The sequence below is a fragment of the Colletotrichum lupini genome, chromosome 1 (genome assembly GCF_023278565.1).
Source record: "Colletotrichum lupini chromosome 1, complete sequence".
In the NCBI taxonomy this organism is placed as follows: Eukaryota; Fungi; Ascomycota; class Sordariomycetes; order Glomerellales; family Glomerellaceae; genus Colletotrichum; species Colletotrichum lupini.
In genome coordinates this window covers 6,869,720-6,887,374 of record NC_064672.1, presented here as the reverse complement: position 1 = coordinate 6,887,374, position 17,655 = coordinate 6,869,720, and the positions used below count along the sequence as shown (strand labels likewise).

The 17,655-nt window shown below is 45.1% G+C and overlaps 2 protein-coding genes across 2 annotated transcripts; one reads left to right on the top strand and one right to left on the bottom strand.

Moving 5' to 3' along the window:
- Positions 1 to 5,468: 5,468 nt before the first annotated feature.
- Positions 5,469 to 12,339, bottom strand: CLUP02_01969 (BRO1-like domain-containing protein; the record flags this gene model as incomplete). The annotated part of the gene is made up of 13 exons (XM_049281004.1): positions 5,469 to 5,865; positions 5,917 to 7,159; positions 7,209 to 7,917; positions 7,985 to 8,343; positions 8,417 to 8,475; positions 8,680 to 8,754; positions 8,810 to 8,850; positions 8,955 to 9,302; positions 9,410 to 11,238; positions 11,321 to 11,459; positions 11,485 to 11,682; positions 11,725 to 11,936; positions 12,180 to 12,339. 13 exons carry the CDS (start codon positions 12,337 to 12,339, stop codon positions 5,469 to 5,471), a joined length of 5,769 nt encoding a protein of 1,922 aa, XP_049136961.1.
- Positions 12,340 to 12,394: 55 nt separating this feature from the next.
- CLUP02_01968 (uncharacterized protein) lies at positions 12,395 to 17,414 on the top strand (the record flags this gene model as incomplete). Its single annotated transcript, XM_049281003.1, has 19 exons — positions 12,395 to 12,426; positions 12,505 to 12,538; positions 12,605 to 12,702; positions 12,901 to 13,036; positions 13,132 to 13,472; positions 13,541 to 13,713; positions 13,767 to 13,801; positions 13,864 to 14,154; positions 14,278 to 14,535; positions 14,634 to 14,711; positions 14,851 to 15,051; positions 15,205 to 15,319; positions 15,416 to 15,493; positions 15,551 to 15,812; positions 15,900 to 16,188; positions 16,256 to 16,449; positions 16,505 to 16,895; positions 16,957 to 17,128; positions 17,167 to 17,414. The coding sequence occupies 19 exons, from the start codon at positions 12,395 to 12,397 to the stop codon at positions 17,412 to 17,414; spliced, it is 3,426 nt and encodes a 1,141-aa protein (XP_049136960.1).
- Between the last annotated feature and the right edge of the window lie 241 nt (positions 17,415 to 17,655).

Below are 17,655 nucleotides of genomic sequence, written 5' to 3'. Positions count from 1 at the left end.
TCCTCTATATTATTTATAGGACATATTTTATTATTATTAATTTTTTAGGTTATTTTAATAATTACTTAGTAATTTACTATAGCTTTAGTATTTTTTATTAAAATTAATTTAAAAGCGCCGTATTTTTCCTTTTTTTTTTTACGTCGTTTATATAATTAAATATTAATTTTAATAATAAGCTTAATATAATATAAAAAATTTATTAATATTTTTACTTTACTAAGTTCGTCCTTAACTTTATTTTTTAATCCTTAATAAAACGAGAAAATATAGGTTTTTTTAATAAAATCGAATTATATTACAAGTTTTTTAAACTTAGTAATATAGTATAAAATAAACTTAGTTTATTAAAAATTAGCTAGGTCTCTTTCAGTTTATCGTTTTTTATTAAGGTTTTAAAATAAAGATTTAAAAGTATTTTAAAATCTTATTATATGAATAAAAATATTTACGGTTTTTTTTTTATAATATAGTAAATAACCGTTATTATTAAGGAATTTTCTTTAAAAAAGTTCGAACTACTCTAGGGCTTATCTTTTAAAAAAAGTTATTACGTAAATAATTCGTTTAATTTTATTATAAAAATTAGTAATATAAAACGTTTAATAAGTTTTAATCTAAATTAAAAATCCTTTAAGATGTTTAGTAGTTTTATTAAAAATAATAAGTATATTAAACTTAAGTTTTTTTTATTTATTTATAAGAGTTTTAATAATATTAATAATAGCTTAGAGAGTTCTAATTTTTTATTTTAAATCGTTTACTTCTCTTTTTTTAATTCTTAAGTTAATTATAGCTTCGTTAACTATATTTTAAAAAGTAATAATATATTTATTATTTTTAATTAAAATTATAACTATCTAAGTAGAGTTATTATTAAAAAGCTTTGCGAGTCTTTTATTTTGCTTATTATTGTATTTAATAATACGTCGTATTTTTTTATAATTTACTTTTTTAAAAACTATATTATTATTAAAGTTATAAATAATGTTAAGTATTTTATTATCCTTAGCCTTAGCTAGTTTATTAATTAAGTTAATAAGTTTTTTAGAGTTAAATAAAAAAGTACTTAAGGTTTTAAAAAATATCGTCGTTTTTTTTTATTATTTAGTAAGTTTTATAAAGTTAACTTATTAAATAAGAGTAATTAAAATATTATAACTAGCTAATTATAATAAGTATATTAATAAAACCTAAGGCTACGAGTACTAAGTAAATAGTATTATAATTATAAATAGCTTCTTTAAAATTATATTTATAAATTATAAAATAAATAAAGCTTTAGTAATTAATTATAACCTTATTAAAAGGGGTTTTTAATAAGAATAATTAAAAATAATTATAAGATTTAATACTAAGTTAATTATTAAAAAAGCTATAAAAAGTCTATTCTTAAGCCTAGCTTAAGTTTATATTATATATAAGTCCGCTTATAAATATATTTTTTATTAATAATTACTTTTATTTATTAAGTAATTACTTAATAAATACTAATAAGCGATTACTTAAAGTAATTATAATAATTACTTTATTACGTAATTAATACTTTTTATTTATATATAACTTATTTATAATTCTTTTATTTAAAAGAGTTACTTTATATTCTTATATTTTTATATATATAACATACTATAACTATTATAAGTTTATAGGGCGGGTCTTAGTTTTAGTTATATATATTAAGTTATAATAATTATTATTAAAATTTAAAAAGAGAATAAGTAGCTATTATGTTATTATTTAAACCTTAAGTATAATTAATATAATTATAGCCCTAGTTTTAAAGCTTTTATATACTTTTTATTTATTTTTATATTCTATTTTTATTAACTACTTAGGTAGTTCTTAATATTAACTATATAATATTAGTAAATATTTATACTATCTTAGTAAACTTTATATACTTTTTATATTATAAACTTATTAAAGTAGTTAAGGATATTATTAAAATTATAAGTTAATAAGTTAGGATTTAAGCTCGTAATATACGTATTATTATTTAAAAATAGTTTTAAAATCTTTATTTACTTAGTAAAATATTTATAACGCTGAGGCTTATATAAATTAAGAGAAACTAGCGAAATAATTATTAATTATAATATTAATTAACTATTAATAATAATAATATAATAAGACTATATATATATATTATTTATTATAATAATAAATATATATATTATTATATCATATTAATATTTTAATTATAAATAACTAGTAAATTATATTAAATATATAATTATATAATAAGCTTATAATTTATTAAAATAAGTTAATAATTTATTCTTTTATTGTTTATTAATTAATTTATATTTATAAATATTATAAAAATTAAAAAGATAGAAATATTTAAAAAGTATTTAAGATATATTAAGGAAATATTTAAAACATATTAAGGAAATATTTAGGAAACTTTTTAGAAACTTTTTAGAAATTTTTAAGAAACTTTTAAGAAACTTTTAGGAAATTTTTAGGAAATTTTTAGGAAATTCTGAGGAAGTTTTTAAGAAATATTTATAAGTAATATATTATCTATTTAGTATTTATAACCTTAACCTCTATTTATATATTTATTACGTATATTTATTTATAATACTATAGTATTCTTAATTTATATAATACTACTTTAAAGAGGTAAATAAAATACTTCTATTCTAATAAACTCTTTACTTATAAACTTCCCTAGACTAATTATTTCCTATTATCCCTTAACCCTTAATTATACTTTTTACTTATTTATATTTTTAATAAAAATCTAAGTAGAAGTAGCGGGGTTTATTTAGGAATCCGTCTTATTATTATTAGAATTATTAATAGGGGTAAGCTAGACCGGCTTACTCTTAATTACTTTACTATTCTAGCCTATTTACTTAGGGGTCTTAAAAAATTTTAAAAATAATTAATATTAAATATAACGATATATAAATATTAATAAAATAACGTATTAAAAATATTCTTATTTAGCGCGAGTTTAGGGTAATAGTACTTACGAAATACTAAGTAAGTTAGCTCGTATATATCGGGGGGAGGATAAGTTATAAAATCTAATTAAAAAGAGCGTTAATTAAAGAATAAGTTATACTTATTATAGCTAATAATATCCTACGATTTATAGACCTTATAGCTCTTTTTAAAGCCGAGCTTAACGTTTATTTTTATTTAAGTAACGTCTTACTAAAAATAGTTAGTTTTATAAACTAAAAACATTTTAAAAACATTTCTATTTATAATACTATCCTCCTTAAGAGGGATAGTAAATAACGCCTTATTATTTATAATAACCTTAGGCTTTCGGGGGGTATTTAGGGGTATATCCTAGCCCTTTATAAATAATATTATTTTAGCATAATATTTTATAAAAAACTATTAATAAAGCTAAAAATATTAATATAAAATAAGAAATAACTTATAAATAACCTCGAAGTTAATAATAATAAAGAGGGATCCCTTATAAAAAATCGCAAAGTTAATATAATAACCCTCTGCAAAGTACTTTTTAAATATATTAAAAAACGATTAGTAATAGTTATTAAGGTAAAGGCTATTAGCCTCTAAATAATAATAATAAAGTTCTCTTAATAATAAGATTACTTAACCTTATTATTATAAAAATAAGTAAATAAATCGCGTATTTAATTATAATAATAGGGATAAAACTTATACTATCGGTTTTAAATATAAAGAGATTCTTAGGCCGGCCCCTCTTATTATTAATATAAAACTTAAAACTATTATTATTATAATAACGAGAAGGTATTAAAAAATCAATTTAAAAATATTTTTAATTAATTATTAATAAATTTCGAGTATAATAATAAGTTTTATAATAAAAATTTCTAATAAAAGTCATAATAAAGGGTAGAAGTTTAGAAAAAGGGATACGAAAGTTTAAAAAAAGGGACGCGACTTAGCTAGGGTAAAAAAAAAGTATAAGTTAAAATTATTTTTTATAGAGCGGACTTTAATTAGGTAATAATACCCTAATTAGCTATAATTTATTTTTAAAATATTTCTAGCCTAAGTACTTTAAAAAAAAAAAACGAAGTTTAATTAGTTAAATTTAGCCGGGATCTACTAATATCTAAGTACTTATTATTATGTACGGGACTCTTACCTTAACTAGGGGGGGTTATTATTAGTTTATATATAGACTCTGACTCGGTTGGACGTTTTTCTCCTCTTGTTAATAAGGTACCCAGGTAGCGTTCAACCGATCCCGATCTCTGTCGGCTGTCAGGATCGAATTTTCGAACTTTTCCACTTTGGCTCATCGCCCGATTGCCTGCCGCGTTGCCGCTCCCCAAGCTTTACTTTTTTCAAGTAAACAAAACTCACAATTGCCACGACAACATGATGCCCAGCATCTACAAACTCATACTCTCAAAATCGTCACCTTCTTCCGTGTAGGCCACCTATACATACATGAGGCAGTTGTTCTCTGACCTTGTACAAATTGCAGACTCTTCAACGGCTACCGCGGATCATGTCCGAAATGATTTCGGCAGATACTGACTCAGCGACGTCACCGACTGATTCACAAACCCCTTTCCCCGGCAAAACGTCGCGCTTGCACTTACTGATTTCAAATCGGCTCCGAGTCAAGCGGTTCCCAGAGCATGTTATCGTGTGTTTGGTCTTTCCGCTCTCTCTTGCCTTGTAACCCGCGGTCCAACTGCGGTTGAAATGCCATGAAACCCCCAGACTTCATTTCTCCAATTCCTATCGGCCGAACAAAAGAAAAAAAAAGAAAAAAGAGACAAGAGGCGCAAAAAATGGAGAAAACATTCCAAAAAGCCATGAGACGAAAGATAGCGCCGAACTTTCTTCACCTCCAATTCCGTTCTAGAGGAATCTACATAATACCGTCAAGCGTCCCACGCCCTTGGGACATCCCGCTTCCAGCCATACATAGTCGCCTCCACCCCGAGTCTCTCTTAAGAACCTGTGTCGATTCAAGATTTCAAATGTTGTTTGTCATAGCGCATGTTTCTGAACCCTACGCTTCGCTGTGAACACTGGAATGGATGATAGGTGGGGGAGGGACGAATTTCCAAAGGAACATCTAGTGAAATGGCATATCCTCCGCGCTTCAAAGATCTAGTAGTCCACACAGCCCTCAAAGAGGCAATTTTGATTAATGGTCTACTGGCAAGACATCGTGTGCAACAGGTTTAGAATTCCCTTTGGATCCATACGAGAAATCATCTGGCGGTTCGGCATTGGCGGAGTACTTCGACTATGCTTGAGTATGCTTCAGTATACATGAACGAACCACATACGTATTCTTCATTCCGCAAATACGACAAGCGTGCTTTGCGACGGAGCTATGGTACATCTAGCAAGACGACACAAACCCATCAACGCCAAACTACTCGCTCAAAGCCGACAAAATGGAAGCCTCCATCGGACTTGCCCGTCCACCTCCCTCTTCACCGTCCCTTCTTTGCAGGCGGTGGGAATCGATCCGTGTCCTAACCGAACTTGATCCCAGAGGACGGGTTCCAGGTGCCTCCTTGCGGCGGCTGGCTTGCCGGGCCCTGGCCTTGTGTTGATCCGCCGGGAGGTGCTGGTGCACCTGGCTGAGCTCCGAACTTGATGCCCATATCCGGCTGCCACATGCTCGACATTCCCGCCGCGGGTCTCGGGTGCTGGGGCTCGACAGTCGACCCGGCCCATGACTGAATATGTGCCTCAGCGGGAGAGTGAACCTCGTGCCGCGACGGTGGCTGCTGCTGCTGGGCTGTTGTACCGGGGACGACGCTGGCGCTAAAGTAGGATTGGGGCCGCGGGTCGTAGTTTGAGCCGGTCGGGGAGTGGACCGGGGATCGGTTCAGGTTCAGTGAATTGAGCGGCGGCATGCTGACCTCCCTATAAACTAGTTAGTACGGTGAGCTGATACGCAGAGGGGTTATTCCTTACTCCTCAAGACTCTTGGCGTCCATCCGCCGCTCTGCAGCCCAGGCCTTGACAGGATCGCGAAAGTTCTGGCCCACGACCTTGCTCAAGTCATTGTAGAACTTGCGACCGACGTCCACGTTGTTGACGATTTCTTTGTACTTGTAGTAGGCATTGTCAAGCTTCTGAAGTGCCAGCTCCCGCTCGCGACTACCACTCGACATATTCTTCTTTTGACTCTCAAACTCTCGGTTGACTCTCTGCACCTCAGTCATGAGGCGCTCTTGCTCGTCTTCTTCCTTGGCCACCGCTTCGATCTCAGAGTCATAAAGCTTGTCAAGACGCTTCTCGAAAAAGTCCTCAAAGTGGGCCGGGACAATTGCTGTTGTCGGGTATGTTCTCTCGAGTCGTGCAGCTTCTTTCAGGATATCCGGCTTGATGTCGTCCGTCCTCGCCTTCTCCCGCAGCACCTCAGCCTTTTTTCTCCTTTTGGACTCAAGTCGCAGGACATCATTATAAGCCCCCCGAAGCCTACCTATTACCGGCTTCAGGTGCTCTGGGATGTCCATGCGCCTGGATGAAGGCACATAGTCCATGATGGCTCGATCGGATCCAGAGAGCATCTCGAGCAAGTCCTGTACCTCCTTGTACTTCTCTCGAACGACCGCATCACTGCTGGTACTGCTCGCAAAGTAGCCTTCGATCTCGGCTACTTGAGCCCAGAACTGGCCTCCCTGGGGGTCGCTGCGACTTTCCGGTCTTGACCATCTGTCTGTGCCGTACTTCCGTCTCATTCGGTTGTCCTCCTCCTCTTCGGCTGCCAGTATCGCTTTACCTTCGTTGAAGATGGCGATGTCGGCAGTCCGTAACTTATCGATATCCGAGAAGGCCCGTTGAATCCTTCCTATAGCATCTGCCTGCCGTATTTCCTCCGCGTGGTGGACCAAACTGTGAGGCAGACCAAGCGGTTTCTCAAGTGCCTGCAGCGAACCCGGGAGATTGATAGAGCTGAGCATGGCATGAAGCTTTTCTGTCTGCGTTTCCATCTGACCAATAATGTTTTCGTTGACTATGCGATCGCGCAGTTGCTCGTAAATAGTGATGGCGGCGTGAACGGAGAACGGAACTAGTTTTGTGAAAAGTGCTGGACCGAATTCGGCCTGATCCCCGAGGTAGTCAAACGGGTTGGCTATTTGCGGAGGCACTCTAGCGACTGCCATATTGGCTCTGTCAAGAATTTTGAGCTCCGACTTTGGCGGTACAGGTTCTTCTCGAGTTAGCCTTGCGACCTCTGTTTACTAGATTCCGGTACTTACGAAGGTAGATAACGTCATTGTCCTTCTCTGCCCTTTTGAGATCTTCTTCAACCTTTCGTTTCAGACCATTAAGATCCTCGAGCACCGCCTTATTAAGGTAGCCACCCCGACTCTCCTTCAAGCCCTCGTTGACACAGCTCACAGCGTCCTGCAAGCGAGCAACCTCTTCGCCATATTTCCTCTTCTCGAGACAATCGCATGCGGCCCGGTATTGCGCAGCACCAGCGAAGTGGTGGTGCTTTGCGCTCATGTGGTGGATCCAAGCAGAGCTGATCGCCTCACTCTTCATAGCAGCCTCCCCCGCAGAGTTGTAGAGATCGGAGACACGAGCGGCCAGCCTAGCAATGATGGCATCCTTGTACCCGTCCATGACTGCCTTTTGCCAGAAGCACTCTTGCGACTGTGCCAGGAGCAGTTGGGACAGAGACTCGAGGGTGTTGGCGTCCATGTCTTCGGGCGGGTCAGACATGCGCAGTTCGGGCAGGACTTCCTTCAGCATATGTTCTAGTACTCCAGACGCCGAGGCAAAGTGGCCCGCGGCCGTCTTGAGACCTTCCGTACCAGATCTTGATTGCGCGACCGCAAGTTGGGAGTAGAGGGAGGCCAAGTTGTAGAGAATGTTCATGAGTTCGTATTTGAGGTTGTTTCGCACCATCGGTCGTTCAGTGTTGTAACCCAATGCTGGGTACCAGGTAAACTCAGCCCCGATCTGTTATCAATCTGCGTTAGTGATCTTACCATCTCTCTCTGGTTTGGGTGGAAATTGCTAGACGTACGTCGATCGGGAACTTGCCCCCGATCCACACGAGCTGTCCCGCATAGGCCTGCAGCTTTTTCACGCCGCTAGGGTGCGGTTCCCTCACGTTGACCGCATCTCGTCGTAGGGCGTCGATGACCTCGAGGTCCTGACGAAACATGTCCGGGTGTTGGTCATACTTGGTGTTGATGTACTGTCGTATCGTCGACGAGAGCGAGAGCTGTGTGGACTTGCGGAACGGCAACGACAGAATATTCGAAATGCTGGCCATGACGAGAAAGTTAGGAGAGACACTGGGGTGTATGAAGGCAATACTCACGTCGCCATGGTGGAAGAGTGCCTCTCGGGGCTTAGGGGACGTCGTTGTAGAACCTCGAGCTAGGCGCGGTATGTCACAAGCCTCATGACTTCATTGCTCGAAGCATGGAAAGGAAGCAGCGCTGGAACTGACGTTGGCGGGGCACGAGTGCATTGTGGCGCGAGCCTGCCTCGGGTGGGGGCGGGGCGTGGCTGAGACAAATCAGTTTGGTGCCTGACGACCGTTATTGACTGAGGCCTGAGATATCAGGCCCAGAATGAGCAGTTCGTCCCATCGCGAGCATCTCTCAGCCGATGGCGATCCGACTCCAAGGCACAGATTCTCAAGAACTAAGGTACGGAAGGTGGTAAAATCAAGTTGACAATTGTTTAATATTTCGTAGCATTGATATACACCTGTTCTGGAACTCTACATAGGCACCGATGTTTGCCTTTCCTTGCACCAAAATCAAACCATACCAGGTGGTTGACCTCCAAAAAGGACACCCAACGTCCTTATCATGACTCCAAACGTCCGGCCTGTCACAGGTCTATGTGCCGATTGCGCGATCCGTCGACGCAATCCATCTATGTGCAATGCAATGCCGCAGTGATAGAAAAGAAAGAAAAGTTGGTAAGCGTTTGCCAGCATGCTGTCAATGTAGAAAAAATGCCCCGTATCATACTCAAACGCCGAAGCTCAATGCGAGCTGTATGCCGAAGTCGAGATGCGAGTCGAATCGAAGAAGAGTGTTGTTGTGTTTTAATGAGGGTATCACGGTCAGCGGATTATAATTATGATCCTGTCCAGGGGTGTTGTCGTAATTGTAGGTAGGTGCCCTGGGCAATGCAACCTGTCGTTCTTTGTCGGCCAGATTGACTTTTTTGCTGCCGTCTGAATCGAAACGGGCCCGTGCCATTTCAGCTGAAGGGCAGCTATTGCGAACAGGCCGGGGTGTCCTGGGTTGAACAAATGCGTGAAATGAGCTGCGAATGGGCTTTGATCCATCCTTGAGCTTTTTTGCAATGCCAGAATCACCCTAACCCATCATATCATGAGGCGAGAGGTTATTGGGAATGCCTCTGGTCGTATCGTATCGTCGTGCTCGGCAGTTCCGAGGGCACTTCATGTTGAAGGAATCCAGACGAGCTCAATGACACCGTCAATCTTGCTCATCGGCTCGCCATCCTCCTCAACCCACCGCTCATCATCCTTCCGACGAGTGTACACCTGAAGTACGGATCCATCCTCCTGTACGTGGGCCTCTTGCAATTCCCAAGCAATCTTGCGACCGGTCTTGTGCAAAGATCTGCGCTGGGGGCCGAACATGTAGTCCAAGTTCCAGCCAATGTCATCCGGAGCAGGAGTGAAGGTGCGTTCCATCTGATCCAAGTTGAAGTCGATACCTTGGGGGTAGTGGGCAACGCTGAATCCGTTGGCGATGATGAAGTCGTCAGCAGTAATGAAACGCTGGTAGGCGCAATCCTCTCCACAAGCGTGTCCGACCTTGGCAGACTGGAGGGGCATGGCGTAATGCCAACCGCCGCCCTTGTAATGGTGCAAGCTCAAGGGCTTGATACCAGACTCGTAGAAGCCGGCTGGGTCGCCGTACAAGTCCAATTGCCAAAGCTCCCAAATATTGGTCAGACGAACCTCGGTATTTTCGTAGATACACTTGCGGAGAAGGATATCGCCCTGAGGACCCCAGCCTGAGTTGGCCTCCTTGATCTTGGTCTCCGTCTTGCAAGACTCGTAGAGCTGGTTAATGGCAGCCGCGAGAGGGACGCTGAGGAAGACACCAGCACCGCCGAAAGCCTGAGAGCCGTGGCGGTGAATGGCGTTGACGTCCTCGGAAAGGGTTCCGATGTAGAGAGGGTCGAGGTGGTCGAAGGTAGCAAACTTGTCAATCAGACCGTGCATGCTGGGGAAGAAGGTGTCATCGTCACAAGTGACGAGCCACTTTCTGGTCTTTCTCTCAGGGTGGTTGTACAGATAAGGCACCAGGGTAAGGTAGCGAACAGCCATCTCCATGGAGGGGTCGGAGTGGGCGACGTCGGCGTCAATTCCAACCCTCTTGAGCCTGTCGCTGGCGTCCTTCAACTCAGCGTCGCTAGCGTCAAGAAGCAACAGCAAAAGCTTGCCGCCATTGGACTTTCCGTTGCTGTCGGTAAGCCAGTGAGCCCATTCCTTAATCGGGCTTGTCTTGGGGTCATTGAAACGCTTGTAGGTAGTAGAAACAGCGAACATGAAGTCGGAGGCGTTGACGGTGGAAGGGTAGGAAGACTGTGTGACGGGGACATCCAGGGGCTCGTGGCACTCCTCAGGGGCGTACGACTTTGTGATGTCGACAGTCTTGAACTTCTTGGGGAGGAACTCCTGATCCAAAACAGTGTAACCCTTGCGCTGAATGGGCTTGCGACTGAACCTGACGTAGCGCTTGAAGTAGTGAATCTTCTCGGAAAGGCCGTACTTGTCCTTGAGGGTCTTGATGTGGTCGGTGTTGATATCGCAGTTCATGACGTGGCTTGAGGAGGGAGCGGGCTCGGCGGGGATCTTTTCGGAAAGCGACGAGGAGCCGTGCGACTTGACGGGGTCCAGGGGCTGCTGATGCGTGATTGATGACTTGACACCGGCACCCGTCTTCATAATGCGGCCGCGAACGTCGATGGCATCGTTCCTGAGGGTGAGGGCCATGACGATGAGGACGACGACTGCAAAAAGCAGCGTTCTCGTAAGTGGGTTACGCATGCTGCAGACGCGATGCGGATTGGGCAGCTTAGCTCCCATTGTCCGAATAAAAACTTCTAGTTGTTTTTCGTCCAGCTTGACGGTTGTGAGTGGGTGTCGTCCTTGAGAGGCGGGGGAAGGTGAGGTATACACAATCGCTGGTGAGAGCAGCCAAGAGAAGCCGACCAAGCTATACTCTGGATGATGGAGAGAGAATAATGGCGGCAGCAGTAGTTCGGACGATGTAGCTCCACGGGCCAAGAGGTGTCAAAACGGTCGGAAAAAGGCGTCAAGGCGAGAACCGCATAGGAAAGACGTAAACGTAGGTACTAAAGATAGTGACTAGCAGTGCTGTTATTGTTGCTGAGCGAGTGACACGATCATAGGACCGGCAAGTGATCGGGAAGACGTTGACGACGACAATGACGAGTGAGATGTGTGGTCGGGAGCGGGATCGGAATCTCTGCCGCTAGGAAACGAAGACGCAGACAGACAGACTGGCGATCCAGATTTCGTCGTGAGCTGGAGAGACGAAGAAGGAGGAAAGGAGTAGTAGGGGAAGGGTGGGAGATGAGGGAAGAAGAGGTAGAAGAGGTCTGGAAGAAGGAAAAGAGGGTCTTGGCGGATAGGTAGTGCTGCGTAGGGGAAGCAAAGGCGTACGAATAGTGCGCCGATGTGAACGGGAGGCCAGGCTAGGGCAATTAGGAGAGAGACAGGTCCCAGTTTGCAAGGACCTCGAAGACGTATTCGTGGATAGCAGCGAAGAAGAGGAGACTCCGGTACGGCGTAGAGTGATGGACGGGGGATGGTGGGAAGTTCCCAGGGTAGGCTGTCAGGGGGTGTGGGAATTGGAATGGGAGAGTGATGGAGCTAGGGAAAAGAGCAGGGGGCATGTGGATGAACCAAGTGCGCGATCCTCGAGGGTACTTGGAGGGGAAGAGAGAGACTGTGTGGCAGTATTTCGTACCTACGGATATGAAGTGTGGAAAGGGAAAAGGTGGACACTAGCAGACTAGGAATACACTGAAAGGGACGAGGGAAAAAAAGAAGGAAGCAGAAAGGGCAGTCTGTTTCTGTAGGGAGCTGTGGAAGAGAGACAGGTAATCAGTCGCCCACGTCCAAGGGGAAAATAGGTACAAATACTATCATACTCTGTCACTACGGGATCAAGCCAGGGGGAAAAAATCACTGTGTAGGAACGGATAGAGAAAGAAGAAGCAGGCGGGCCAGGTTTGGTTGGTGCGGCCGGGGCCTTGGATTGATGAACCGACACACTTGGGAGAAGACGTGGGAACGCGGGTGGGATGGTTGATTGGAATTAAATTGGGCGTACAGGGGTAGCCTGCCATGTTGAAGAAAGACGATGGTCCTTGCCGCCCATCGCTTCCACACATAGAAGAAGCGATGGACGGTTTGCCTCCCGTACAAGATTTATGGTAAGGTACGGAGGACGGTATGGTAAAATACCGTCCAAACGATATGTGTGTGTGTGCATCCGTATGTGCGTGAACAAGGGAAATAGGGGACGGGCGCTTCAACTGCCTCCAGGTCCTGCCTCGGATGAACAAGGACGGAAAGTCAACAAACCGATGTTGACTACTTGAGCCGTCTCAGCCACAATTTCCCAAGCGCCGGTTGACGACGACAACGGATAACGAGCCGCTGCCAGTGTCAACGCCGCCACCGCCACCGGCTGCCAGTGCCGACCTGAGGTAGCAGCACGGTATGGTACCTTAGCACGTATATACACTACGGAGTATCCGTACCTACACAGACTCTGTGACAAAAAGACCATGCTCCTGCTCCTAGACGAGCACATATGATGGGGGGGAAGGAAGGGGCAGGAATAGGAGGTACTGTGAGGCGGAAAAGAATGAGAGAGAGATTCTGCGTGCTGCAGTGACAGCCAGTGGTCACAGAGTGGGAGGCACCATTGCTGAGCAGAGGGCGGCAGGGCCAAAGGCAAGGTGCAGGGGAACCTGGAATGGTACCTTGGCGCGGAAACGGGACCTGCAGCTTGCGTCTTGCATGGGAATTTACAACCGAGTTGGAGGTTGACGAGTGCGGATGGGGGACCGAGTCGAGCTTACTCTCGATTCCACGAAACGAGTATTGAACTTGAGGCTAACTGATTGAATCAGAACGAAAGTTGCTTTGCTGCTCGAGACAGAAACCGCGTGATCATGTCTCCAGACTCCAGTGTCTCCGTCTCCCTTTTTCTCCTGTGCGATTGCACACGTACACGCGGCAGCATGGAACACGCAGAAGCAACACGAGTCCGATCTGATGTTGCTTGCTGCAGTCGTTGCTTCTCCTCGTGGCACAAAGCGGGTGTCCTCGTCATTTCATCTCATCTTATCGCGCCCCCGATACTGACCTCAATCATCTCCGCCAGTCTTCCAGGGTTTCGCATCGTAGCGGAATGGATAGGTAGGGAGAGCCCTGAGAAGCTACCGAAACCAAGACCTACTCAGTGTTGTACGTGAGTATCAGTGTCGGTGACAGTGAGTGAGCTGCGTGTTGGGTGCGGGCGGCACTGTGAGAAAGAAGGGGGCATTTGAAAATTGTTGGATCACGGCGCATGGGTCGACAACTGGAAAGACATGGGAGAGGTCCAGCCCGCACGACCAGGGACGGGGAAAGAATCAGAAAATTTGACTGGCCAGGACCGGCAACGCACGAGGGGGGGACTATGGGAAGGAGGGGTGTGCAGATAGGCGCAGGTGGGGGCTTAGGGTGGGGTGCGTGTCGGGATATCCAGTACGTACCTTCACAGCCTCCCCGGTGTACTGCCGTGCTGCTCTAGGTACTGTACGCAGTAAGGTAATCTGCGGCCTGCCTCTAGGAGTTCCATCTCAGTGACCAGTCGCCAGTGTGCTCTGCGTTATCGCTCGCCATATCCAGCTAGCAGTCTGGCGAGATCACGGATCTACTTGCTGAATATGCATCTTGTCGACGACGTTGCGGTACCAAGACGGCAAGGACCCAACAATCCCATCTGCTGGGCACGGCATCTGGCTGACCTGTCAACCGTGCCGAGAACGCTGGGCGCTGTATGCGGAGGCGCTATCGTGGATAAGACGGCACTGCTGCTGCTCATGATGATGATGATGATGATACCAACCTGTGACCTTGGAAACCTGGCAGAGAAAGTAGGTGACGACGTCAGCTATCAACACACATTCGACACTTTGTCGATGGACAATCGCCTGCATTAAATTTCTTTTCGGCCCTCGAGCGCGGTTACGTGGCAGAAGGCGTCAAAGAGCGTGCTAACGCCTAGGTAGGTGTCGGCCGATCTGCTCTTTGACTTTCAATTGACATTCCCGTCAAGACGGCGCTATCAACGGGCTCCTGTTCCTGACTTGCGTATCGAGCCCGGCGCCAGCTGCAAGCCACAAGCTTCCAAGCTGAGAGGAAACGCCGGCCCACCGTCCCTCTCCGCTGGGATTCAGCGCCGAGTCGCCTGTGGATGGGCGCTAATTAGTGTACAGATTGCAGACGGGACCAAGAGGCTAGAGCAGATTTGGGCGAATTCGCAAGCGGTGGGCGTTCATTAGTAAGGCCATCTGCATGATTGTTGACTTTCCCTCCCTCTGGCGTGTATATGAGTGGCAGTTGAGTATTCGGCCTTATCAGATAGTGGGCTGTTAGACAGTGTTTGAGCGTGCCCTGCATGAGCGGAGGAAAAGGCGAAATGAGTGCCAAATGCAAGTTGAGTGTGAGGAAATAGGGTACGATTAAAAAACGAAAAGCAATGACGAAATGTTCATCCGTATCAGTCTGTCAGAGTTCACCATAACTGGGGGATGAGAGGATCCTGATTCATGTGATCCATTCCTCCTCTCACAGACCACCAGATTCGATCGCCATCTTCAAATGTTCAATCTTGCCGCTCTGCCAAGTCTGTAAACGTGCTCGAGGCAATGTCACGCGATTGGAAGGTCCGCGGTTGCACACTCCAGATACAACTATCCGTACGGAGTATGGAAGTAGAAAATCATAATGAGCACCGTCATGATTGGTCAAGATGCCACCTTCTGTCTGTCCCTTTTGCTCAGGTCCTCAGGGGTTCCTGCTTCGTTTTGGAGGGGTGTGAAGATAGCCTGTGTCTGTTCTGCACCCTCCCTCCCTCTCCCTCCTTCCTTTCTTTCTTCCCACTGGGAGCAAAAAAAAAATACCTGGGAAGGGACCATCTACCAAAGATGATCTAGGAAGGCGACATAACAAGGAACTCAGATTCTACCTTCCGAGCCCACCGAAATGACCGCGCATCGCCAAGTACCGCTCCCGTACCCGCGAACAACCTGCAATCTCTCGCCTTCCCATGTGCCGAGCGACCCCAATCTTAATTATTTTCCCTCCCCCCACCCCCATCTGTAAACCATCCAAATTTCATCAATTTGCTGCTGCGAAGCCATCCAGGCCAACCCCTTCCAGTCGAGTCTATCCGTACGGATACCCGAATCGCGAATCCTCGTCTCCGTTCCAATTCATATCGCAGTGCGGCTCCCAATCGGGTCTTTCTGAAATAGACTGCTCATGGCATCATCACGGAAGGGTTCCCAAGGGCCGGCGCAACGCGTTCGGTCCATTTTCGGATAGTGACAGATTTGACGGTCGAGGCCCTAAGAATTAAACGTCCCGTCGGTTCAATACGGATACAGCAGGCAATGACTTGGCAACTTGGCCCGTGGATTTTTCTCCATTTGGTGGATGGTTTTGCACGGCTCGGACAACTCTACTCGCTACTCAATCTATATACCACGCTGCTGATCATCGTCGATTCGCCTCAATCCCAGACCAGCCGTTTTCGACTTCGGTCAGCCGAAAGGGGATGATACTATCAGTGTCTCTCTTTCGGTCGATATCAAGAAACATATGGCGTCTTCCACGGACTCCCACGGAGTTGTTTCCGTGCAGCTACACCAGCTACGGATAGATGGCAGGAAAGGAACCCCTCCACAGAAACTGGATGGCCTATCATCAATTCGCGCCGAGTCGCCGCCTCTGCCACCAAACCCGTGACGCTGGTTCAGCCTGCATCGCCATCGTCATCGGCCCTCATCGGCCCTTCTGAACCCGCTCTGTTGTGCACTGTACTCTGGGCCACCTTGTTCCGTCCGCTGCAGCACGATCAACGCGAGCTGGTTGGCATTGCCCTACGGGTGCAGCGTCTTTCCCGAGTCCTGACTTGGGTTTGCGTGGTTGCCACTGAGGATTTTGCACGCTTCATACAGTGTACCCGCTAATACACGAGCACAGCCTGTTCTGGTGCCACTGTTTCCTGCCATCCGCCGCCTGCGCAGTATTACTCCGAATGAAACCCTCTGTCTGCCAGAAATCAAGATACATACGACAGAAGAGTTGCTATTTTTTGCACCACGAGAAAAACGGGCCGCCTTACGCGTCGTCACTCCTAACCGGACGACCCAGTTTGCACCGTCGCCTCCACCAAAGTGGCCAATTAGCTGCGCACTTGGCTACGCTCTCTCCTTTGCCGGCTGGTCCCAGAGGCCACAAACAGCTGCTGTCTTCCAAGCTTGGTTACGCATTTGCCGCGATCCGAAAACAAGATACTTGCTTACCGCGCTTCTTCCAGAAGGTTGCCGTCCTGGGGAGGCTCAGCAGATCTTCAGCAATCGCCCTTATTGCTCCTACGTATTCGTACAACCGGCCACAGTCCCTTTCAGCGTCCTCAACGGTCATAGAACCACCTGGAGGCTGGAGCACTAAGAAGCCAGAGAGCCAATCCCATGTTCCATCCCGCTGGGATCGACGTCGACGAAAGACGGGAGGCGCTGCTTTCAAGCCAATGTCCTCTCTGGCTGGACAACTGCTTCGGGTACCCTGTGGTGCCTGCGACACCATGGTCCTAAAACGGACTGAAGGCTGGCTGAAAAGGGTCCGCCGTTCAATGGCCTGTTACCCTGCAACAAATCATTTCTCGAGTCCATGCATCCTAGGGACCTAGACACCCCCAACTGACAGCGACGCTTCCCGATTCAGGGATTGTGCCGGCGCCGTTTGATTCCTTTCTGCTTCGACGAAACATGACGCGGATCCTGCTGCGAACCGCGGCCGATCAGCATTTCTCTGACAACAGACACGCATTCTTTGTTCCCCTTTCAAGCCATGGTGGCATGCACGCATGGTGGTGAAGCTCAACCGTCCAGCCACCCATCCCCAAACCACGGCGGGTGCTTGGAGCGGCAGCTGGCCCAGTCCATCAGACTTTCGGTTCGACGCCGTGAACCTTGGCCAACATACTTTCCAGCCTTCCACTGCATGCCCCGACAAGCGGGAAGCGCAGAGTCAAAAGTTGGGCAAAAGTCAATTGCGCCAGCTCTCCCCGGCCAGTCAAGACAAACATTTGGACTTGGCGATGAGCTTAATCGTCGAGAAATCGGAAATGTTTAGATGACGGCTGCACCAGCAAACCGGTCCCAACCGCGTGCGAATCGTGCAACGGACACAGAGTACACCCTGAAGCCCAGAATGAGGAAATAAGAGAAAAATGGCGAGCATTACTGGACACGGTCGATCGACCTGCTCATCCCACCGCATCTGGAGAGCCCATTTAATGGACCCGACATGGCCTGACGGATCTGTTACCCATCAATTCAGCGCCAGTTTCCAGTGACCGTTTCCTTGGCGTGGGGATA